Source organism: Perca fluviatilis, chromosome 20 (genome assembly GCF_010015445.1).
Source record: "Perca fluviatilis chromosome 20, GENO_Pfluv_1.0, whole genome shotgun sequence".
NCBI classification, from domain to species: domain Eukaryota; kingdom Metazoa; phylum Chordata; class Actinopteri; order Perciformes; family Percidae; genus Perca; species Perca fluviatilis.
In genome coordinates, this window is record NC_053131.1 from 17,680,310 (window position 1) to 17,707,152 (window position 26,843).

Genomic DNA, 26,843 nt, shown 5'->3' on the forward strand with positions numbered 1-26,843 from the left:
CTGCACCGGGAGATAAGCTACTACAGCCAACTGTTACAAAAGTACAAGGCAAACGACATAACAACAAAAACACTCTCATTACTGAAACAGGAAGTAATCCATGAAGCACATGTAATAAAAAGAGAGGTTGATGCTTTTGTTCGCTACTTCTAAGAAAAACCTAATTCTTCATCTCTATGAAGCAGCTTTGTGCACTCATCACTTTTTTGGAACTCATTTGGAACTCAATTAAAGTCATTCATGGAATTGAAGAGCTCTCTCCCTTTGTCTGCAAATGTTGAGTACTGTATGTATGCATGTGTTTACTTTCATTGGCCATTTAAATACTTCATAACATTTTTTTTTTTTATGTATTTAAGGCCATTGCCTGGATTGTGGTTAAATTCATTTAAGGGCTGCAACTAATTTAATTTTCATTATTGATTAACCTGCTTATTATACTTATCCAATGACCAAGGTAGCATCTTCAGATTTCTTGTCTTGTTTGACCCACCGTTCAAACCCCAAATATAGTCACTTTACTTTCATATATGACAAAGAAAAGCAGATAATAGTCATATTCATGAAGCTGAAATTTAGAAAACGTTTGACATTTTTGCTTGAAAGATGTCCATTGTCCTTTTATTTCAGCTCTACACCAATGCTACTTAATGTATTAACAAAAAAACTAAAGAACCTTAAAGATGAAAGGATCATAAATGATGATAGCTAGAAATTGTAAATGAAAAAACAACAATGTTTGTGCAGTATTATAATTCTAAAATACAAGGTGAATCCATTGAAATAGATGGAAAAAGTCAGCTTGAGAAATGGATAACATTGAAAGTTTTATGGTTCTGGTTAGTTTATTATAGAAACTATATTTGTCAGAACAGATCCAGGTGCTAAAGCTTGGTGAAATATTGGAGTTTTGTTTCTGTAGTTTCTAGCACTGAGAAACTATTGTTCACTGATGAACACTGATGGCTAACATTTGTCCTAAACCACAGAACAGGCACATTGTATATTGGGCCTATTAAAATGATTTCACAGTAAGATTTAGGTTGCAGTCATAAAATATTTTCATGTTAGGCCACTGCTGGAAGTCAGTGAGACTGACATGCTCATTGCAGTGTATGTGACGGACTGATTATGGTGTCCATTTTGAGCTTTGGTTGACATATTTGTGTTGCTGAATCCAGTCATAGATGAGATAATTGAGACCTGCACGATGAATGCTACAAGTGGCGTTGCAAACGTTATTCTCTGTAAAAAGAACTGTTTGTAAATGTCCTTTTTCAGGTATCTGGCTCCCTCTTGTGTTCAAAGCAGCCCACTGCCAGAGTGGCTATACAAGTGACATTACTGCCATTTAATGCATTAAACCAAATTAAGAACACCCTCATTGCTAATACTAGCCTTTTTATCCATGTTACAGCAATTGGACTATGGTTTATATACTGTAGCATACAAGTGTTTGAGAATAGTTATTTGAGATGTGCCCTGTCAGTCAAGTAAAGCCAAAATGGATGCATGGTTGAAAATATATATATTCAAATAATCTCTTTATTCATCCTACATAGTTGTACACCACTAAAGACAGTGATAGGAGCACACAACGGGTATAAACATTTGTCAGTTATATAGAGGAGGGAGGAAACTTTGCAGATTTTAATAACAAAAATAAGAACATTTTCTAAATCCTTGTGTCACTGAAAGTACATCCAAGAACAGGAGAAATAAGACGGTATGTGCCAGATTGACTTCTTTCACTTGCTATTGATGTTTTATTCTGTACAGAGGGACAATTTGTACAAAATTAATCTAGATATATAACACTACATGAGACAAGGTAAATCATATATACAATATTAAATGAATCATATAGTACAGGTCACATACAAAAGGACACTTTAAGTTATGTTTTGGAAATAATGTTAAAATTAAAAGATCTGCAAAGATCCTGCAGAAAAGAGAACAAGCCACCAAATCATTTTTAAATCACCTCTTGTTTTTTCAGCGCTAAAATAAACCTCAAACATCTCTTGACTCAAACTCATAAAATCCATAAAACATTTCTCCCAGCAAGCAGGACTGTTTCATAAACGCAATGAACTTGACAACAAAAATCAGTTTGGTGAATGGCATTCCTCCAGGGTAAAAGGTACATGTTTAACATGGTAGTTTTAATTTACATCTTTTTGCATTCAAGCAAATACAGTATTAATACAGTTAACAAGCCAAGTCACAATGTCAGTTTATTTTCAGCATCTGGCATTTTTGTGGCCATTTGATACCAGTCTGTTTCAGCGTTGGGCATCCTGAATAGCCAGAAGAAGAAAGAAAAAAATTCAAAGCCTGACATCCACGCTACTTTACCCCCAGAGACAAGACATAGAAATACAACACATCAAATATGAAGAAATCTAGCAGACCTCCTTAGTTTAAACAATGGTACTAACTGGAAGATATTTTCCAACCTTAAACAGCTGCCTGCAAACCAGACACCTGAAATTAGGAATGGTAGCAACACAAACATGCCACACTTGCAAACGTTAAGGAAGTCAATTTTTTGGTAACTCACATCAACTAATTTGTGTATTAATCATTTGATGTCAGTATGTTAATAGCTACTGAGGTTACCAGCACTTATTTTTGATAATAAATTAATGTCTATTTTTAAGTAGAGGAAATTAAAATCTTTATAGCATACAATATGATATAATAAAAAGAAACACAATGAGCAAAGGTCCTAACATAGTAACGGCTGCTAAAAACCATCAGTGAGTGGAGTTTTTAGGTGTTGTGACAGTACAGCTCTAAAAAAAAAAAAAAAAAAAAAAAAACTTATCTCCAATTATATTTCCTTTACAAAGATAATCATCCCTATGTATTTTACAGTATATATAAAACCCACCACTCACCCCTAACACCCCACAGCCGCGCTCTCCTCTTGATTATGCAGCCGTTATATGGGCTCCCATTGTTACATCCAAGCACTGGATATTGCTAATGCAACTTAGGTAGCAAATACAAACAGCTTTCATTCAGGTTCATCCTCATCTACGAAACTCAAAAACAGTAAGTACCATTGTTTGAACTGTCTAGTCATCACTATGGTCTGGTTTTCAAATATTGCCAACGAACATAAGGAAGCGAGCATATAAAAGAGCGGCATATGGCACAAAACAATAACATGGAAAGTGTCAGATGTCCACAGGACAACTTACTCTTTCCTCGCCACCTTTCCTGGACATTGCAAGGCTGAAGGACGAGTCTCAGTTTGGTCTGGTGTGCTAAACTTTAAAAAAAACTAATAATAAAAAAAAAAACTTTCAAACACCAGTGACCCAAAACAAAAAGGCAGGTGTCCCTGTTAAAGTCACAGATAAAAACATGAAAACAAACATAAAGAACACAACAGTCTTGGCACTGACAAGATGTCCATTAGATTGAGCAAAAAAAAAAAAAAAAAAAACATACAACGGATGACAGGAAAGTCATGTCGTTCATCTGATCAACAGGTTCTGTTTTTGTTCCCTTTGACAGAAAAGAAAACCAAGCAGAGACCAAGTGACGATCCTTAGACAGTGAGTCAGTCAGTTCCTATGTTTCCATGTCAAATCCACTGTGTTTGCAAGAAGGAATGAAGGAGCCAGCATTGTGGCATCCATACTCCCAGATTCCACATTTACAGTGAGCGCACAGGGGGATGGAAGGAGAAAGCAAGGTAAGAGGAACCGATCGGGGAAATAATCGGAGAACACAATGAATGTGGAGAAGGCTAACAGACAAACAAACAAACAAACAAACAAACAAACACACTCCCACTCCTCTCCAAATAAAGAAAAAAAAAACCTGAGAAAGCAGAAATCTGAGGGAGGAGGAAACGGGGCTTCTGCACTGGGGCAGCAGGAATGAAGGAGGACTGAGGATTCTGGGAAAACTGGTGCTGGGAGGAGGGATGGAGAGCCCAACATGGGTCGTCAGTGTAATTCTGGCGCCTGGGCGAAGAGGATGTCCATGGCTGTCGAGGGTAAAAGGGGCAGTTGAACAAAGAGCCGGCAGGTGGCGGGACCTAGAGTCCATCGTGGGTGGTCAACATGTCTTCAGCTCTGCGGTGGGACTCCAAGGCTTTTGTGGTGTAGATATCCTGAGGCAACTCAGATTTGCGTCGCACCATAGGCCGCTCTTTCCGCTGGTCATGCTGCAACTGTCAGATTGAGCCAAGACAAGAGGAAAACGTTAGACTTAATTAGAACATTTCTCATCGTCATCTCCTGTCAGCATGTCAAGTTGTCCCTGTTCTGATCATATCTGTAAGATGAAGCACGACAGCTTGGGCACAATTCAGTTACATACATGAAAATCTAATCTGCAGAGGAAAACCAGATCTGAGTTAAAATATATTGTACTGATCCTGCCATACCTGCCTAACATTATTAGAACAACTTTAAATTTAATACACAACATCAGACATTTATGGAGCCCCAAAGTCTTCAATGAACGAAATAAATAAGGCATGAGATAACCATAAGAATTGTGTCAAATATATCTGAACCAATACATTTCAAATTATATAAAAAAAAAAATTAAAAAAAATATGAACATTTTACTAAACAGTTATTACAAAACTAAATTATTAAAACTTTATAGGATTTATTTGTATTCTAATATAGAATTTATTTTCCGTATTTTCTGGACTATAAGTCGCTCCGGAGTATAAGTTGCATCAGTCAAAAAATGCGTCATGAAGAGGAAAAAAACATAAGTCTCACCGGACTATAAGTCGCATTTATTTGAATGTTTTTTTTCCATCTGTCAACTACATAATAGCACACAGAACAACAGGCTGAATACGGTAGGTGTCCGGTTTGTTAACGTAACACATTAACAGTTATTGAACTATACAATAGCACACAGAACAAGTAGCTACCAGGGCGTGGAGCATGGATGTATTAAAAGGCGTGGAGACGTAGCTTCACCGTTGACGAGCCCCTCCCGACTCGTTCCTCCAGCTCTGGCCATCTTGCTTTCAGCCCGCGATTAGCCGATTAGCTTTCTTTGATTTCTTCATTGCAGTAAGAGTCACCTTTTCGCCAGTCCCTCACAAGTTTCTCCCTCATTTCAAACTTTCTTTCTGCTGCTCGATTGCCGTTTTCGGCTGCATATTTTACTACCTGCAGTTTTTTTATCTCTTTTCTTTCTCAGTTGTCTTTAGGAGAAGCATTCTAGTTGTCACAAGCCTAGAGCGCCCTCTCGCGGCTGTAGACTGTAATGTTTTCAGTATGACTTAACATTTAAAAACATGTTAAATTATATATATTTTGATATATAAGTCGCACCTGACTATAAGTCGCAGGACCAGCCAAAGTAGGAAAAAAAGTGAGACTTCTAGTCCGGAAAATACGGTATTCCAAAAGGCTCTTTTAATTTCATAATGGCACTTTACACAGACACTTTTTCTTGTTACTTTTTATTTAATCAATTTTTATTTTATGACTGACACACACTTTAAATGTATTTAAATTGCATTTCAGATATACTTATGTGGGTAATATTGAACATGTTGGGGCTCCTACTACTTAGACAACATGCAAGGGGAGGCAGGCACACAAAAAATAAAGCTCTTGATTCCAGTGTTTAGTCCATGCCCAGATTTGTTTTAGCGTAGTTTTTTTATAAAGTTTGATTTGAAAAAAAAAACTAAATTAACAACAAAAACACAAACAAAGACTATCATTTTATACAGTAAGTATACAATGATAATTGATAGTGCGAGTAGCTTCAATTAGAAGACTTTGCAAGCTCCGGGAACACACACGCCTATTTATTTATTTATTTATTTATATATAGAGTGATTATAACAGGAAAGATGCATAGAGACAGAGAGAAAGTCAGGTTTACCTGAGTCGCGCCCTCCTCAACTGTCTTTTTTAACCTCAGAACATCTTCTATCAAAGGGACATCCGTCTCCATTGCTACAGGACTATTGAGGTCAGAGGAATCAACATACATAAAGAACTATGTTGAAAAGAAAGAGAAACAAAAACAAAAACACAAAAGGATGGAGAAAAGACTTTCAGTCGCATGCAAGAAGAATGAATCAAGAGGCTCTGAACTGAAGCAAAAAAAGGCAGCACTGATCTATTGCAGTTTGCCGTTTTAAATCCTTTAGTTGAGGACTTTTACTACTGATTTTTTGGGAAGTGCTGATTATGAAAAAGCACCTGTGTCAAAAGATGTTAAGAGATCATCAGTTGCTGGGGACACCAAAATAAATTAAACTCCAAACTAAATAATTTATAGCACACTGATGTTGTTGCACTGATCTGTTTGGATTGAAACATTTATTTTTTTGCACATTTAAATTAATAGGTCAACATTTTGGGAAATGTGCTTATTTGCCTAGAGTTAGAAGAGAGGATTGATACCACTCTCATGCCTGTACTGCAAATACAGTATGTGACTGAAGCAAGCAGACAGTTAGCTTAGCACAAAGACTGGAAACAGCTGGCATGGCTCTGTCCAACAACAAAATCTGTTTACCAGCCCCTGTAAAGCTCACTAATTAAAAACTATATCAAATTATATCTTGCCTATATCTATGCCTTATATCTATGTTTAATCCGTACAAAAACCAATTGTTTTACAGTGAGTTTGTGTGCTGGATTATTTCTTGGCTGGGCGCAGTGACTTCCTGGAGTCTCCAATGGTTGCCGGGCAACCTCACGGTGACAACAAGACTCCGGGAAGTTACTGCACCCGGCCAAGAATTAGGATTTAAATAGGATTTTGTTACCTTTGGACAGAGCCAGGGTAGCTGTTTTTATCTAACTCTCGGCAGGAAAAGGAATAAGGATATTTCCCAAAATGTCGAACTATCCCCTAAATGCCCAACACTGAAGTTGTATTGTACATCAGTGGAAAGCTAAAAATCAATTTTTGGGAGGGGACAGAAATGTCTGCATATAGTTAATCTTTAAATGAATCAAATACTTCTTTAGAGAGCCTTTTAGAGCTGTCCGATTCAAGCATTCACCACATCTAAGCACATTCTCAGAACAAGCCCACTCATCAAGCTCTTTCAATCTGAACAGTGGAATTTAGAAAACAGTAACTACCAAGTCATAGTATGAACACATGGAGTCCTTAACGGGATAAGATGGAAAGGAAACTACAATTCTACAACAAAATTGGCTTAAAGAAAACACAAGACACATTTCGTAAAGATTAATGCTACACACACACACATACACACTCTCACACTATGGTAGTAAGGTGAAAAACAGGTGAGGTTAGATGGTTGCACACACTGCTCACCTGTGGATTTGACTTGGCGAGGTTCTCGATCTTGATCCAAGCCTCTTCACGTTCTTTTGACTTTGCCTTCTCTCTGTTGAACAAATCACCAAACCGCACTCCATTAATCTGTTCCACTCTGCTGAGAAGATGTGAAACCCAACACCCATTCAGCTGCGGTGTTGAGACTGATAATTATGGGTCACTTAGACATCATTGTTAAAAAAATGTGGGAAAAAAAGTCTATAGTGCCTACTTGTTTTTCTCGGCCCTGAACTGCTGTGTGCAATCATCAAAGAGCTTCTGATTCATCTCCATGAAAAGCTTCAGAGCATTGTAGATGAGGCCGTGGATGGTCCTGGGAACACGAACACGAACACACACACACACACACACACACACACACACACACACACACACACACACACACACACACACACACACACACACACACACACACACACACACACACACACACACACACACACACACACACACATTAAGGCTGGACACTTGGCGAATAGCTACAGCACCTGCAAATAACGGACATTTAAAAAAATATATATAGAGCGGTGTGCTTTTGGTTGGAATGTTTTAAACACATTTTATTTTAAAATGTTAAAAAGGTGCCGTAGGTAGGATTGTGAAGGACTTAGCCAAAAATTTGAACATCGACAACTTCTCATCACAGCCCATAACGGTCTCCTAAGCCACTCCCCCACAAGGGAGAATGAATGTGTGTGGATGAGGAGTGATTGACATGCAGTTAAAGAACCCCGGCCCTGATTGGTGCATCTGAACAGGGAGCGGTGGATTTTTGCAAATTGCACTACAGGCTGTAAGTGGTGCCAGAGGAGCCGGATTGTTTTTAAATGACCTGCTTCATGTAGTTCTACTGGAACATAGGGTCAGATTTAGCAAATATGACAAAGTTAGTTTTTAAGTCATACCTACTGCACCTTTAAGCCTTAAAGATATTGAGGTTGCAATAAAAATGTAAGTAGAAAGTTATACGTATGGTTGTTTTGGGCATTTTTGCTTGAAAAAATTACTTTATCGATTAGAAAAAAACAGTTGCAGATTACTTTTCTGTTCATCAGTTAATCGTTTGTTTCAGCTTATATTCATCGTATCAGATACTAGAGATATTAAAGTAACTGAAAGTCTTTTAATGTGCACTGAAAGCACAAAACTATAAATTACAATAAGTTATGTATGAAAAGGTGATCTGCAGAAATATATACACAATAAAAAATGCATTAAAAAGGTTATGATAAAGCCTTTTAGAAATTGTTTATGACAAATTCTAGGGACATGTTTTACTGATGTGCAGGAGTACATTCTGTGACCAAGCTCAAATGTCTACACACACACACACTTAAGAGATAGCACTATGCGAGCTCACGTGTCAGACTGGTGTTACATGCAGTGTGAATTACCAAGCTTTTAAAAAGGACATTAGCACAGCCTGCGTAATTGCACAGAACTACATTCAAAAGTATCTTACTTGTTCCAGTGGGTCTTAGAGTTGCGGTACAGAGCAGGAAACATAATCGGCAGGATCTTTGCTGCGTTGTCGCTGATCAGACTCATGATGTACTCGTTGTTCCAGTAGTACAGAGCTCTCTCTGCCACCTACACAGAACACATCAGTCAGGCATATACTGACAGCCACCACCACTCCACCTGAATGACGTATTCCCTGAGTAAAGCGTGATTTATGGTTCTGCGGAGGCTCCACGCAGAGCTTTCGCCGTAGCCTACGTTAGTGGCATGCGGGCCAAGGGTTGTTTTTCCACTCACAGGCGCTAGGGGGAAGCGAGATGACCAACATTCAACCCGAAAAAAAGAACAAAAAAAGTCATATAACCACTCCAATGACTCCGAAGCTGTTCAGTTAAGGTAAATTAAGCTAAAAAACTGCATAGTTCCCCTTTAAAATTGTTCGAGATGCGTAGGGTCCGGCGTAGGGTCGGTATCTCCACGTACCAACGTACGTAGCCACGGCGTCGATTTAACGCAGAAACATAAATCACGCTTTATGAAGGTAAGATTGTGATCACCGATCACCCATTGGTTACCTGAAAGTGCGGGCTGGACACACACTTGGCCAGCTGTCTGAAAAGAGGTTCCTGCACTTTAACAAACTCAGAGGGCTCGATGACGTCCAGGATCTCCTCCAGCTCGTTGAGGAACATCACTTCCTTGGGACTGTGAGTCTTTGGCCAGTACTTTAGTAGAGCCATTACCACCTGGTGGGATGATGACGAAAGTAATGATAGTCTTGAATAACCAATCAAGGAGGATAAGGGGATAGCAGTTTATGAAATCAACAAAAGGCACCAACTTCATATTTTTAAAATCAATTTGTGCATCAAAAAAGGAGTTTCAGCAAGCAGCATTATAAAAAAAAAAAAGATGAAAATGATTCAACCATGTTTTTATTTGACATACCGGCTCAGTTAGAGTGCTGTCCTTTTCCAAAAACTGCACCACGCAGTAGGCCAGCTGCAAAACACATTAGCAAACAATCTATTAAACGTGTTTGGATTCATACACAAGAAAACTAAAAAAGGTAACAGGGCAGGGACACACACACACACACACACACACACACACACACACACACACACACACACACACACACACACACACACACACACACACACACACACACACACACACACACACACACACACACACACACACACACACACACACACACACACACACACACACACACACACACACACACACACACACACACACACACACACACACACACACACACACACACACACACACACCTGAGGGACAGACTGGCTGGGACATGCAACACCATTTTTTGACAAAACCTGCAGAATGGCTTGCTGCTCTTGTGAAAACATGAGGCATGTACTCAAAGCAGGTTTGGACAAGAATATGTAAAAAATACTTTTTTTTTTTTTTTTTTTTTTTAAAAGGTCACCTGTAAATAATGAAGGTGCCATGTCTCTTTTCCACACAGCTTGACAAAAAACTAATCAAGCTTCTCATGCCTCATTTTGTGTTCGACACACTCACCTGTGGATGGTAGACACTGAGTGATTTGACTTTGTGCAGAGGCAATAAAACCTTCAACAGGAAAATCTTGTGCTCTTCTTTAAGTGGTAAGGCAAATCCATTGATTATGCTGTGAAATAAACACAAAAGTACTATTACACCTGAGAAGTAGACTGGCACGCAACCGCTGATAATTGGGAAGCTTTAACATTCAGCACAATTATGCCAAAAGAAGCATTGAATGGCATGTCAAAGTTGTATGAAAGCCACAAAGACATGAGAGCTTGTAACTTTAACTTAGGGCCATACCTTCCAAGTATTTCCAGTAGTTCAGCTATACCATTATGGTGCTCTGTCTCATAGATAAACCTGTAGTAGCAAACAAAATACACAGACTGTATTAACTAACAAAATGAATGTTTCATATGTTGACCATCTTTCTTGGTATACATGTTTTAGAGCAGTGGGAGACCTGCACTGACCTATAGAAAATGTTATTGATCTGTTTTCTGATGTACGCTCTCAGCCCCAGGAACTTTCCATAGATCCTGTGGAGGGTGGTTTTGAGGAAGTCCCTCTCTCTGGGATCCTCACTGTCAAATAGGTCTAGGAGCTACAATGCAAGAGAAGGGAGATTACCATAATGACAGTCCTCGTGCAAATTGTGTTTTGTAATTGTTGCTTTGAAACTACTATACGGTCGGAAGAATTTGGCAAAAAGATTATTCTCTTACCTGCATAACAAATTTCTGGTCGATGTATTTCTTTGCTATGTTAGGCTGAAAGTCGGGCGATTCTAAAAACCTAAGGAAAAATTCATAGACGAGCTGCAACAGAAAGAAGAAAACAAAAAAGGAATGAATGCCGAGAGGGAATTTAAGCATGATGGGAGTAAAGTGTGCATAATGTAAATGACAATAAGGTTCAGTTCTGCTCAATGTTGAGGCAGTTCACAAATGCTCGAACACCAAACAAACAATTTAAAATCAAATACAGAGATGCCGTTTTGTAAACATTACAGACTAAAGCCATGGGCTTAGAGGTTGTCGGACAATAACCATTTATAAACCTCTCAGTGTTTTGCAGATGATTAAACTATTTAAATGTCAACCTGGAGGTGTGGCCATGCAGCTTCAAGTGTTGGCTCGTCTTCCTCTGGATCAAACTCCGCTCCAGTGGGGTTGGACGATGGAGGCAATGTTCTGAACATATTTACTGCAAACTGGAAGAAGAGAAGTGAAAATGATACCATGAGTGTTTATTCCACTGGACAGTACGCTATTAAAAGTTAACTTCCTTTTGTTGTTTTGATAACCCAAAGTCATAGTTCATGTTTCAACCAAAACCAATGCCAAAATCTCTACCCAGAATAGGTTACATGAGATTTTCATAAAGTAAAAAAATAAAAAAATAAATACAAAAATTCAGCGAGACCTGGACTTCCTGTCAGAAGTTTTCCACTCTTGAATAAATGTTTCCCGTCATGACACATTAAACCAACAGTGAAACCACATCAATAGAGTGCATCACTTTCAACAGACCAGAGGCCTGTACTACGAATCAAGATCGACATGCCCTGGATTTATTTCTAGGGATGCACCGATTGGGAAATTCTGGGCCGATACCGATGTTTAACATAACAACTTGGCCGATGCCATTTTGTTATTTATTCCTTCTTTTGTGCCACGGAAACATACAAGTCTTTCGGCTCTTGATCACACTATCCTAGAATGAGCACAAATTCAAACAGACCAATTTATGAAACAAAAACAACCTTTAATGTCACTTTCTGGTTGACATTAGTTATAACCTTATTTATGACAAGTTCTTTTCTGAAAAATAACATTCAAAAACCTTTGACTGCTAACTAATCAATGAAAAGATTGTTTCAGTACATTGCCCAACAAAATTATTTGAGTGGTTTTAGCCTGATAAACAAAAACTTACTCAATGAGATTATTTTCATGGCCCAATAAAAAAATATTTTTCTGATAAATAATAAAAAAAAAAAAAAAAATGTTTAGCAGCATGCTAATGCCTAGTATTAGTTCCTAGCATTATCTCTCACGACAGCAGGCACTCTGGTTTTGTCGATTTTCCACGTCTGGAACATTTTCTCAAATGCCTCCGAGATGGCAGATGCTGAGTGGGTACCTGTGAACTCCTGGGAGTGAAACACTGCCTTCACCAGGTTGAAGTCCTCATCAATCCACTGTGCCGTGAGGCTAAGCATGCTCACAGGGCTTACATCTGAACTCCATATATCTGTGGTGAAACTGATTGCAGCGATGTCGCAAGCCAGTAGCTCATGAATGTGCGTGGCCACAATGTTGTGGATTTCGGGGAGACAGACATCGGCAAAGTGACGCCGGCTCGGCAGTGTGTAGCGTGGCTCCATAAACTTCAGACACCGCCTCGTGCCTGCTTCTCAAATGTCCAATGAGATTTGTTGTGTTAAATGACTTTCTAACAGCCCACCCCCCTCTTGAAATTTCAATGGAACAAGTATTGCAAACTGCAAAACGCTGATCTTTCTCTGAAACTGTAAAATATTGCCACACGACTGCCATCTTCTTTGTTTAATCTAAGTTACTGAGGAGAATGCGCAGGTGCCCTCTTCCGTCTCGGTATCTCCCCCCGCCCAAATAAAAAGAGGGGAAAAAAAAAAAAACTTTCTCCTGAGCACAGCGTTCATGACACATATAATCATCGGCGAATGTCATTTTTATTTCCCGATGGCAGTTAACGAGGCAAATATCGCCCGTTACCGATGTTCAGCCGATGCATCCCTATTTTATTTCCTAAAACAGGAAGGAAAGCTGGCATAAAAATAGCCGACGGTGTAAATGCGTAAATCACAACGCTTATCAAGATCACTTCCTCATCAGTCAGGCACAAGATCTGACCATAATTACACTTGTCCTTTCCATAAACTGTCATTGCTTTAGCCTATTATTTCAGTTGCAACCCTGACAGTGGTAAGCAATCGTGAGTAAAAATATAAAAATATAAAAACATAATTCAAACCAATGTGCGCATTGTCAACACACGGCTCAAGAAGCCGACAAATAGCCTATAGGTAATTCCCTCTGCTGAAAATCTATATATTTCATAAAAATACCCATCGGGGAATGTTAACGGGATTGTCGGTCTTTAAATGTTTTAACTTTTATGAGCACACCTCTCTCTCTCTGCGCACCGAGCTCCACCAGATCTTCAAAGAACGGTGATGCCGTTATCAATCGAGTATTGATTGGTCAGTAGGCAGTGCTTTAACACCGGTTGATCTCTAATCTCCAACATAACCTGCTCCCGAGCAGGTTAGGCGTTCAGGATAAGTTACCACGGTAATTCAACCCGGTAACAAGTGATCGACCGTCGTGAGACACAAAACCCTGGGTTGAACCGGAAGTTAACTCATTAACGCCAAATCTTGCTTTGTAGTACAGGCCTCAGGCATTTCACGGCACAATGTAGTGATTAAGTGTTGAGTATGTGACTAATGCAACTTATTTTCATAAACTCATAAACGTGCATGGTTTTAAAATCAATTGAATTGCTTGAAGATCGATTATAAGTGCTGGGATCATATCAGGGGTACAACTCAACTCAGTAAAGGAAATTTGAAAACAAAGGGTAACCGTCCTTAGAGTCTATAATACATTGAACTAAATTTTAGCTGTGTTTGGAAACGTCCATGAAATGTCCCATCTTAGGTATTCTAAAATTATTTTTCGTTTTAGGTTAATGTTAACGTTGTCCTTGCAACTGGCCTCAAAGGCTTTGTCCCACAATAATCCGAGTGTGTTGCGTTTCTGGTCTCTCACAGTGTCAACTGACTCCCCTGTGGGCTGCTGTTCTCCGCCAGGCAGATCATGGGACAGTGCAGGTGGCCTACTAAAACACTAGGAACCTTGTTTGACAAGACAGGCTACAGGCTAAAAGGTAGATAGACTATCTGGACTGCGCCGCACTTCAACCCAGAACAGGCTGTGAAGATGACTGTGCATTAACTCCACAATGAAAACTGTAAAGGGGAATGTCATAACCATGATTATCGCAGTTCTGCTGTTGGCTTTGTTGATGAAAAGATAGTTTGTAGTTGAGTTTGCTTGGACTGTTCTGCTGAAGTTCAGTTGTAAATAAATCATTTCAAACCAAATCACTATTGCTTCTGCTGAAAATGAATCACACCCCTTGTAACAGAAGAAAGGCTTTTCTGGGAAAGACTAACTTATACTAGATATGGCAATTTATGAAGAAATTGCGGTGTGAATGACAGATGTTGAAAGCTTAAGCTAAACTGCACTGCTGGCTTTAAAAGTTGAATAAGATGGCGTTTTTCCATTACATGGTACCTGCTCGACTCTACTCAGCTCGACCGCGGTGCCCCGTCCTCCATGTTCCATTGCAGATTTAGTACCGCCTCATGCGTGAGGCGAGCGTGGCTGGTTGTCATGGCAACGCCGCAAGAAACTGCCGTGACCTAACGCGACACACACACAAAATGTCGAAGGTGTGTTGTTTTTGACTCTCGGCATATGGCTGTTGCCACAGCCAGAAGACACATTTTGTTTAAAAAAAAAAAAAAAACACGCCACTGGCTTGGCATATTTAAAAATGGCAGGTTTGTTCAGGACACCCCTGTCTGTCGCTAACAATGATGACGCAGTGATTAGTGACGATTCGCTCTGACCAATCAGTAGGGGTGTGCATTGGCACTGCCCTCACAATTCGATTACGATTCACCAGGTAACGATTCGATTCAATTCGATTCCACGATGCATCAAAATTCTACTGCACACAACATGGCAAATTTTTCATCAGTCATGAGGCAATCAGTCAGATATCCTGTTAAGATTCGGCTGAAATTTCATGCTTTTTGGTCTAAATGACATACCAAAATTAAAAGTGGTACAGCTCCCACATACTTTGACACTCTGGGGTGTGCCTGACATCATTGGAAAGGAAACACACTCAATTTTTTTGTTACAAGTGTCAGGGTGATTCTAGGCCTTACTGACACAGAGTTACAGAGGCTAGAATGGAGGTTTTTTTATTTCCGTCCAAGTCATACATCTGTAAAATGATCAAAATAAAATACTGTAAACACATCTGGTGATATACAGATACACCCAGGCCATAGCAACATGTCTCAGGTTATTATAGAAAAAATCCAGATGCCAAAAGACTCAAAAATTGATTTTTCTACAGAAATGTCTGTCCGTTTTGCGGTCATTGGCTTGTCCGCTTTCATTGGCCATATCAGAGGCAAACCTGAACGGATTGGCTCATATGAGATGTCTATCAAAAGCTTAGAAGCTAGGGAATTCAATGACACCCACATCAAGCAGGGAGGGAGCTGGGCAGAGAAGCTAGCGGCGATAAGTGCGGAAATGGAAAATTGTTTCGCGTTTTTCCCTTGTGATTCGGCCAGAAACTTCAACATTGTGAGGCGAACAGATCGTTTTGGAATATAAAGCTTGGATATTACATTTCCTTGGAGTCTTGGGGATTTATGAAAATCAAGTTTTGGGCAACATACCACTTTGTTGCTGAAAGGACAACGAAAACAGGTATGGATGCACTCTCGACAGCTGCGCAGATTATGGCTGAATTGTTTTAGAGGCTAAGCTTTCAATTGGTGTGTATATTTGGAAGATTTAATGCTTTTATAAAAGCTAAAAACGCTCATGAGTGGAAGTTTTATCGAGGTTACAGCGACGCAGTGTCCCTTCAACGGGACAGTGATCCTTGAGAGGATATTGAACAACAGTTATTGGCTGCATTAATTGGTGTTGTATTGCAGCTACTATATTTGATATATTTTTGATACAGAAGTAATTGAAACTTTACAACTTTATTGTCCACTCAAGGCCAGAAAATAAACAGTGACATAATCGATTATGGCACTTTGCCGCATCGATGCTGAATCGTGCATGCCCCGCATTGCAATGCATCGCCGAATCGATTATTGTTGACACCACTACCAATCAGTAGTCTGCAGGTATTCACGTCACCTTTGGTATCGGCTCAGCTCGCTTGGAACCTTGACGGAGGTGGTACTAAAAAAGAAAAAAAGTAACTTTTAGCAGATACCAGGGACTTTTTTTCATAATGGAAAACTAAAAAAGGAGAGTAGAGTTGAGGCGAGGCGAGCAGGTACCATGTAATGGAAAAATGCCAATATTATGCTCGGCTGCTCACTATGACCAAGAAAGTGGTGATCACATCACTCCTGTCCTGAGGTCTTTACACTGGCTTCCCGTCTCTCAAAGAATCAATTTCAAAATTCTACCTTTGGGCCAAAATACATTTCTGATCTTCTGCTACATTATGAACGATCTAGACCTCTCAGGTCGTCTGGAACTGGTCTGCTTTCTGCAGAGTCAGAACTAAACACGGAGAAGCAGCGTTCAGTTTTCATGCACCACATATCTGGAAGAGACTCACAGAAAACTGCAGATCCGCTGCAACTCTCAGTAAATTGTTTTAGAATGCACCCGGTTAATGACCAAAAAGTATGTTTTAAGTACTTTTTACTTACACATCCATGGTGACATGGCATATATTAAAAGATTAACTTCCGGATTTTATGAATCGATAGAGCACTCAAAGACAGATCGATTAATTGGAAAATTGATTATTTTACTCAGCCCTACATCTTAGTGTAGCATATCAGCATGCTATCATTTGCTAATTAGCACTTTAAGTACAGCTAAGCCTGGTGGGAATGTTATTAGTTTTGCAGGTTTATAGTCTTAAACCAAAGAATTGGACACATTTAAGGGCGTTTTCACACATGAAAGTCCGAACCAAGGTCCGTACCAAGGTTCATGTTTTTGTTACATTGTATACATTTGATCCGGTAAGTTTTGGTTTCACACTGCAGTTTTGCAAGCACACTACAGATCTATACGTGACAAAACTACGTCCTGCCGTCATCACATACGTGAGCTGCGTCTCCAGATACTTAGAACTGATTGGTTTGTTGACTGGCTTCCCCGTCCTCGTCTCCTCTCTCTCTGGGTCCGAGTTTAGGCTATTCAACTGACCGCTGCTCTCCCCTACTGCCGCGGCTCTTTTTGTTTTGTTGTGATGTAGAGAAGCAAGACACGGGAACTTTCTTTCTGGAGCATTTATTCAGAGACAAACTGAAACCTACACTGTACATTTACTACCACTTAACAAATAAACTGCTGATGTATTCTCTGCTCTGATAGCTGTCTTCTCTCTCTCTCTCTCTCTCTCTCAGCACCGAGCTATTCCTTAAAGGAGCTTCCCCGGTCTTGTAACACAAGGAGAGCCTGCCAGAGCTTCCTGTATTTGGTCCGAAAGTCCGAACCATCCAAAAAATGCTTTCACACTATCAACGAACCGGACCATGGTTCAGTTTGGTCCGGACCGAGACCACCTCTTTTTGTCGTACAATTGGGTCTGACGGTCGGACCCGGGGGGTTCCAGAGGTTCCACCTTTAATTTTGGTTCGGATCAAACTAAAAAGTCCGAAAGTCCAGACCAAACGAGGTATGTGTGAAAACGCCCTAAGTTTGCCCTGATGATGACTATATGAAAAGTCCAGTTCAGTAGTAAAATGTAACATTGGTATACATGAAATCTTGCAGATCATTACAGCTTTTGCAAGTCTTGATGGAAGAAACAAAAACATCCATGTCTTTTCCCTCTCCTCTGTGGCTTTAACCCACTTAATTTAAAAAAAAAAAATATTTGAAAAGGCAATAGCAAGCATACTTGCTGAACAAATCATTTCAAAAAAGGGGAATGAATAGACACCTTCTGCCCTAAGCAAAACCCCCCAATAAAACCTGATCACAAGCATCAGCTGGGACACCAAGCTGTGATCCTACCATCTCTGTCCTGCAGCCTGCCCCTATTCTCAGCCCATGTTTCGCCCTCATCTTCAGCTTGAACCGCAAACTTAACCCCCTCCAGTTTTACTGACCATGTGCACCACCTCCGGGTAGATGGGCTCTGTGATGACATTCCTGTTGTGGGTGATGTACTCCACCATTTCGCTCAGCGCCGCCCGCTTCACTTCCTTCCATTTCAGGTCGCTCAGCGGGTCGGACAGGAAGTCAAAAAGAACGCAGCACTGGCGAAGCTTCTGGATGAAGAGCTTCTCCTGCTCTGCGGGGGCCACATCTGAGGAGACAAAGAGGGGGATACGTGAGTTTTGTAAAAGGGAAGAAAAGGAGAGATAGAGTCCAGGGACGACCAAAAGAGCTGAAGGCGTAGCGATGCTATACAGCAGCGATGAGATAAGGCGGTTGAGAATTTAGGAGAATAAAAAGGCATGTTCAAAGAGTGAGGGGTCACAAAAGAAAGGAGGGGCAGTTTAACTGTCAAGGGTGACAGTTAAAAAACCAATGCGATAGAAAAAAGAAATAGGAGGAGGAAGAGAGTGATGAAGACTGGCAAATGAGTAACGAAGACTAAAGTGCATTGAGAGAAAGGCGGCAGAGTGGAGGAGAAGAGATGGTTGGAGAAGGAGTGGAGGATGATTTGGGAACTAGGTGAATGGTCACAGTCTAGCCATTTGACAAACACGCTGAAAATAAAAAATAGCTAAAAGATATTTTCATAAGGAAAACCTAGCTATTTAAGTCACTGTATGTCATATTTGTCCATGGTGGTTTGAAGACTTCCTCTTTTCACTTTATTTCCACCCAAGCACTCAAGAGCACAGACTCATAAACAAACAATTCTGCCAGAGCCAACACCTCTCACATGACAACACAAAGAGGAAACATCCATTTTGGTTACTCTTAATTCCTATCTGCTCATGTGGTGCTGTAATAACACACTGACACCATAATTATGCAGTTATGTGACACAACTCTGATGTAGCTTGTTTTTCCCCCTTTCTCTCCTATGATGTTTGGTTTTTATCTTTGATAGTCACATCGGAAGAACATCTACATATGTTCTTCAGCTACCCATATAACTGCTATTACGGGACAAAAAAAACAAAATCTGGATCTAAAATACACAATTCATTTCTTGAAGTTAATTTATATGATGCTATACACCGTTTAAAAAGGGAGAGTTGAGCATTTTGGAAATTATGCTTATAGGTTTTTTTGGCTAAGAGTTGGATGAGAAGGAGCTTCATATTTAAAAAGGACAGATGAACAAGGTTGCTCATCTGTCCTTTACATATGAAGCTCCAATCAGCTCAGTTAGCATAAAGACATGGAAATGGAAGGAAACAGCTAGCCTGGCTCTGTCCAAAGGTAAGTATTTGCCTACCAACACCTCTAAAGCATACTTATTACCAAATAATACATTGGTGTTCTTCGTCTCGTCTCAGGACTGAGCCAGTCGAGCCGTTTCCCCCATTTCCAACCTTAAAGTGCTCATATTATGCTCATTTTCAGGTTCATAATTGTATTTAGAAGTTGTACCAGAATAGGTTTAATTTTCAGAAAACACCATACATTTGTTGTACTGCACATTGCTGCAGCTCCTCTTTTCACCCTGTGTGTTGAGCTCTCTGTTTTAGCTACCGAGTGAGGCATCTCACTTCTGTACCATCTTTGTTTGGAGCAGTGATGCCACGTAACGCGTTACTTGTAACGCGTTACTCTAATCTGACCACTTTTTTCAGTAACGAGTAATCTAACACGTTACTATTTCCAAACCAGTAATCAGATTAAAGTTACTTATCCAAGTCACTGTGCATTACTATTTTTGTCATTTCCTTAGTAAAAAATATATATTTTAGCTTTCTTATTGCGTCTCGGGGAGTGAAGTCACGTATGCGACAAGTCACGTTTTCAGCATGTGGACAGTTCACGTGTACCACGCAGCGACACAAACGTAAACAATGGAGGGAGGAGAGAGATGCGCGCTTTCTAGCTGAAAATACAGTCACTATTTTGAGTTTGTGTCAGCTAAAGACGGCAGTATTAAGGTTTGTTGTATACTCTGTGCTGGTGGCGACAAAGTGCTATCTAGCTACAAAAACACTACGTCAAAATTTAAAATCAAGTAATCTGTAAAGTAACTAAGTTACTTTTTCAAAGTAACCGTGGCAACACTGGTTGGGAGTCGCACATGTGCAGCAAGTACTGCTAGCTAGTCAGAAGCAGAGTATGAGGGAGTGCCACGCTAGCAGCTAGGTGAGCATTATAACGTGTGTTACAAAGTGACGCACGTTCGTCACAGAAGTAAAGGCTGGACTACAATAGAGTTGTTTGGAGCAGTTTGGAAACAGTGTTTTCTCTGGAAGATGGTAAGCCCCTTTGGGGTGGACTTTGGGCTTTTTCACTTTGTAAACCTATAACATGCACACAAAAAAGATATATAAACACAATAAAGGAAAGGGAAAAGGCCAAAAAGAACAATATGAGCACTTTAAGGCTACGCTAACTGGCTGCATCCTTACATTTTAATAAACAGATGTGAAATTGGAATCAGTCTTCTCATCTAACTCTTTCCAAGAAGGTAAAAAGGTGTATTTATTAAATTGTCAAGCTAATGCTAAAAGGGCCATTAAAAATAAACAGATTTACACTCAATTACTGTTTTCTTATCAAAAGAGTAGGAGTGCAAACTCTGGAACCAGGGTTATTTCTTTCTGGTGCTGTTGTATATTAAGATGCAAATAAGACTGTTAATAAGGCAATAATGTCTGTTTTGTCAAGGCAATAATGTCTGAGAACGATCTTGTTCTCTCAATAAAAAACATGTTGTTTTGTTATCTCAAGTTTCTTCCCTGACTGACTTAAATATGATTCTGTATAATAGAAAAGGCAAAAATATAATGCCAACATACTTCTTCACTAAACTTAGGTGTGGGTTCATTTAACTGACAACAACTGCATGCAACGTAAATACAGCGAGGCCTTGTTCAGACCGCCCGCGTTGGCCGTCCAACGGTCCGGCAAAAAACAGTAGTGCGTTTAGGCTGCGACGAGGGTTGCCGCAGGAGGGACACTCAAACAAACGCAGCGGTCCTGTGGCGAAAAATTGAGATCTACTCAACTTTTGGAGTAACACAACCCCACGTCACGCTGCGGTGGCCAATCATGTAATCGACGATGAGACTTGACCAGTGTATCTTGAGCTATGGTTTGAGGCGGTGTGAGAATTCTGTAGAGTCAACAGGAAACATTATCGCTGACACAATAAAGTTTTAAAGCACTATGAGGGTAAAAAAAAAGGAAACAAGAATTGAACTGCCCGGGAGTTTGTGTAATAGCTGAATGATTCCTGCAACAACAAAGGACTCCCTATGTCTCGCTTGTCTCTTTTCTTTCCCTCTCCTGTGTAATAAAGCTGCGTTCGGGAACGGCGGAATCTATAAAACGATCTGACGGAAAACAGTAATTGTGAAATATAAAGTCTACTTGTGCTTTGTTGGGGGGGGGGGGTTAAGAACACAACAGGACGTCACACAAATGGGCTGTTTCATTGACATGTTCCCCTGTTGCCATGGGAACGTTATGAAGTGACGTAATTACGCGACGTGAACATCATCGAAAAACAGGTGTTTGCTACTTTAAGTCTCTTAAGTTGGTATCCAATAAGAAAGCTATCTTAATGTCTGATGTCTACTCAAATTTCTTTAAGTGCTCCTGCTGTCTATATTATTAACGATTTTTGAAAGTCTGTCTCTTTTGTATCTTTTATTTCCCTCAGTTTAGACTATTACTTTTATTTTTACTTTAATATTATTTGTATATATTTTTGTATCTTATTTGTTTACTTATTGCAATGACTGAATATCTGTAAACTATTTTTGGAAATTAAGTTTAAAAAAAGCAGGGTGTTGGGGGAAAATCACTTTTTCCTTCTCTTTTTCATCAAACCGCAGTTTTTGCAAGTTCCCGCAATTTCATTGCATAGAATTGCATAAATATCCCACATATTCCATCGCATTTTTTAAGAAAACATCAAGGATTTTTGCCCGCAACAATCACAAAAAAACACCGCGTTTTTCTGGAAGGACTGTATTTCCTATCCACTGTATATGGTGTTAAACCTCAATAAAATCATACAACACAGCTAAAGATGCACTTTTCTCTTCCCCAAGACTGATCAGTATAAGGGTGTGGCATTAACAATAGGCTGACACTGAGGCCTGGAAGCTGTCTGCACATGAATGAAGATGTTGGCGCCATGGGTTAGCTGAATTTGATTAGATATGTACATAGCATATATGTCAAAAGGAAACAAAACAGATAAATCCCATTTATCTTCCACGACTGTACAATAACCTGTAGGCAGAACACTTCCAATTACAGAGATAAGAAAATTAGGTTGTGAGACAAATTATGATTTATGAATTTGGCACAGGGTTCAAATAAGGAAAAAAAGATAAAAAATAATAATAATAATAATAATAACCAATAGAGGACAGTGCAGAGCACTGCAAACATGCTACATTAATGCAGAAATGTATATAAAACAAATTATTCAGAGATAAATTAACTATGTCTCTTTGTGTTGCGTTACTGACATACCTTGTTTTAATTAAAACGGAAATTAATGAGCCAATTAACTGCTGGCATTAAAACCTTCTGCCAATTCATTCACGCAGGTGTGTAACAAGGAAAGCACTGCAGAAAAAAACTTGACACAGACACGCTAAACCTATTCGCTTATGGCCTAATTTCACGGAATGTACACAAAGAGTGACAAAGGCCAGAGAAGGGCACACACACAAACACGTGCTAAACATTCTTGCAAATAGGCAGATTCTAGGTAAGAAGAGAGATATCCTATTCAGACATAATGGAGACTTGGCTTGGACACACACACGCACTTCTGCAGTGTCAGTTTCAAGTCGGCCAATTCATCTTGATGACAGTGAGAGGTTGGGAATTCCAGGGGGGAGAGGTTAAGTGTGTGAGATGCCAAAAACACAAGTGCCAGAATGCCTGATTAAAAACACATAAAAGAGAGGTTCATCCAAGACATTTATCATTAATATTATTCACTCCAAAGTGGACACGTTTCAGAAGGAGTCCTGTTAGGTCAACTGAGGTTCACCAGTTTCAACCCAGAGGACTGGTAGAAACAACTGGAACAGCAACAGAAATAAAAAAGGATAAGATTACCATTAATTTTATTTGGGACTGTCAGTGAACCTTCTCTCTCCTTGGCATAAGGTTTGTGTTGTAACATATTTTTGTCATTTGTGCTAGTTGCACTGGGACATGAAGCTGCACTGGAATGTGCTGCCTTGCTCCCTCTGACCGTGTCAGACTTGCATTGCTCCCATTACATAAGTCTGTCTGCTTGTGTTATAAAGTTTCTGTGCACTCCGAAAATATCCAGCGAGTTGTTGTGTAACAGATAAAGGCCCAGTGTTGTGATCCCAAAATTGATGTTAACCACAATGTGACATCTATTAATGAAGCTAATAAAAGCCTTAGGAGGGGAACAAGCATGCGCATGCACACACACGAGTACCATGTCTTGCGGAGAACAGAGAGAGATTTATCTTAATGCCCCCCCCCCATTCAAAACAAAGATAATAAATAACTGGAGTCACAGTCTCTACTTTATCACTGTAAGTGGGTCAAATGAACAGCTGCTAGTCCAGTCTGGAGTTGGGACTGGTTTGGCAATCTGCTTTATCGACAGTATGTTATGATCAATGTAAACATCGACTGCTTGCTATTTACAGCTATGTAGAGGGACAGTGTGTATAGTGTATGGGACACATGTTGCCAGTTTGAAGGCATGTGAGTAACTAGGTTGGCCAAATGAATGTATTAAAGTAATTTTGGCTGCATTGTAAGCAGCACCTGAGAATGCATCCAGGATTTACATACAGTAAAGTACGGTTCACAAATTGTCTCAAACGTGTTGTTTGGGAAAAGTTAAAAAAACATTGCCACTCTTGAGACACATTCATGCCTGCAATTCAGAGGCTCCCTTGTGACTGACAATGGAAAAAAAAAGTGCTCTGCAGTGCTTGTTATTAAAATTATGTCTTGCATCGCAAAGTAACAAACAGGGAGCAAAAGAGATTCACAGGCCCTGTTTAAACAAACTTCTGATAACATGAACATGGCTCAAATGCAGGCATGAATGCACCCAAAACATACTGAGGAAATATTGGGATGTGGAGTCTGATTCAGAGGTGGCCATGGATGCAAACGCATTCCCACTCATAAGCCACCTGATAATTTTTTGTAGTGCGTGTGAGGCTCATAAAAATATCCCAAACACAGTTCATTTGTCTAAACTAGCCTAAACAAACATTGATGGGAGTTTGAAAATCTTTACCTGAGGTGATCCTGTCAAATCCATATAAACATATCAATATTTTTTTGGTTTATAGTAGTTTCACTTTCCCACATACAGAATCAAATGTGAGAAGGAAAGTGAAAACTCACAGCTCATAGATGGTCTCTCAAACATTCAACTGAGACACATTCAGATGCCAGGTATACACTACAATCAGTTTCAACTGAATCTAGACACAATCTGGAAAAATCTGGATACAAGACATTTGGTCTACACAGGGTCAGAATGATAGAGAGACACACACCACACACACAACACACACACACACACACACACACACACACACACACACACACACACACACACACACACACACACACACAGGAAAGAGGCAGAGAGAGAGTCTGATTGTCCCCCAACACTGAGTTGTCATTCAAGGCAGTGGCCTCTGTGGCTCAATAGAGTGTAATCAATAATTGCCTGAGGCTTCATCTAACGCTGGGCTGCACCAGAGTACAGTGGTAACAGGCTGGGCCTTTCAAACATGACTGAGTACATTGTACACATATTAAGAGGCCTAACTCGATATTGTAATCCTAAAACATTACTGCTATGGCTGGGTCATATTGACTGCGGTGCTTTGTTGACAGAGATATACTTAGGAGACATATTCACATTTAGTTTATTGTGTCTTGTTGGAGAAAAAAAAACGTCTCAAAAAAGGTGCCTAAGCATGTCGCTCACAAGGGAAAAGGGTGAGGAGATAGAGTAGGGGGCTGCTTGCTGCAGAGCAGTGACTGTCTAACGTTACAGCCTACACACTATGACCAATGTGTGCCCAGATGAACTGAAGTGTGACAAAAATGCTGTGCTGTGTAGAGCAGCTAAGGAGGTGAAGATGAAACACAATATAAGACTGTTCTTTAGCTTTTCCTCAAAGGCTACAATTAACAATTGCACACATAAATACGGTAACACACAATTACATTTAAACACACGAGAAGACCCTTCCCTATGCCATGACCTCACTTCCTTTGACATCACTAGCTTGGCGGGGGGATGGGCAGAGAGAGCAGCTAGCTAGTAAAACCAGATTTTAATGTAGCACCCGTGTCTCACAGTAGCCTAATGCACACAAGCCTTACACATAACCATTCATCGATTCCCTTTCGCATACAATAGAGCTGCTTTCCAAAGCACAAAACAGTGGTCGTGCCTCAAACGTCTGTATGCTGACTAACCAAGCAGTAACCAGTGGAGGGGAACCGGAGCACAGCAACACACAGCTCTCTCTCTCCCCTTAATTCCCTAGGACAATACAGGAAGAATAATATGTCCTTACATACCTCTGAAGTGCATAAGAGCCACAGGCTGAAAAGGCCCATTGGAATTAGGTGCATCCACAACCATCCTGTCTCCAGATTTATTGCATGTCAACATCTAAACCTAAACCAGGAAGGCGATCCACTCAGGGCGAGAGGCCAGCCTCCATTTTAGCACAAAAGCAGATCAGAAAATGAAGCTCTCTGCTGCTGGAGGGAACTGGCTAGTTAGTGATGTAAGCAGTGAATGAGCCAGCTGATTGGCTGAGGTCAGTCTGCTCTGGAGCAATGAAGGCAAAGGCTGCTGGGAGAGAGGGCTGGTGATTGGCTGAAAGGATGCACAGGGGGCGGGTCATGCAGTGGAATTTTTGGTCCGGCTCCTCCTCCCCACTCACTGGTCTCTGGTGACGCTCTGCAAGGCAGGCCCTGCTACAGATTTTAGATCAGATTTACTTAAATCCTTTGCAGTTTAACCATTAGCAGGATTTTCAGCATAATCTGACTTTGGATAAGCAGCTGGGAATAATTTACTCTGAGTGTGTTTAGAGAGAGGCCCTGGCTACATCTTCAAAGTCTCTCATTGTTTCCTTCTGTCATCTCTACTTGGTTCTTTATCAAAAGGAGGTGAAGGAGAGGGTCAGTGGAGGCCTCACATCTTTGGATTCAATGAAGAACAGAAGGAGACAAGAAGAAACCACATAAGGGCTGAGGACAGGACGATTGGAGACTCAAACTCCAGTGCTCTCCAACAAAAAAATCCAAATAAATTCAGTAGATAGCTGTGTGATTATTCACTTCACAAGACGAAAGAACCTGTATATGTGTCATAGTGTTTTCCTGAATATAAAAAAAGAATATGAAATCAAATAAATGATTAGACACAGTTTAAAAAAGACATAAAATAGATGTTGTACTAGAACAAATTGAAGCTTCAATCAACCATTTTCATTTTTATGCTTCACATATAATTTTTTG

General features: G+C 40.0%; 1 protein-coding gene across 3 annotated transcripts; it reads right to left on the reverse strand.

The window, feature by feature from the left end:
- Positions 1 to 1,516: 1,516 nt before the first annotated feature.
- ppp2r5ca (protein phosphatase 2, regulatory subunit B', gamma a) lies at positions 1,517 to 26,070 on the reverse strand. Of its 3 annotated transcripts, none has more exons than XM_039786323.1 (14): positions 25,893 to 26,070; positions 18,287 to 18,486; positions 11,435 to 11,545; positions 11,058 to 11,150; positions 10,806 to 10,936; positions 10,633 to 10,692; positions 10,345 to 10,453; positions 9,736 to 9,789; positions 9,363 to 9,533; positions 8,789 to 8,916; positions 7,538 to 7,639; positions 7,303 to 7,375; positions 5,887 to 6,003; positions 1,517 to 4,192 (listed from the first exon to the last, which is right to left on the reverse strand). In XM_039786323.1, exons 1-14 carry the CDS (start codon positions 25,984 to 25,986, stop codon positions 4,058 to 4,060), a joined length of 1,578 nt encoding a protein of 525 aa, XP_039642257.1. In that variant the 5' UTR covers positions 25,987 to 26,070; the 3' UTR covers positions 1,517 to 4,057. The 3 variants fall into 3 exon arrangements, with proteins under 3 accessions (XP_039642257.1, XP_039642258.1, XP_039642259.1); XM_039786325.1 differs by having other exon boundaries at positions 4,058 to 4,192; positions 5,887 to 5,968; XM_039786324.1 differs by lacking the exon at positions 5,887 to 6,003.
- Positions 26,071 to 26,843: the final 773 nt, after the last annotated feature.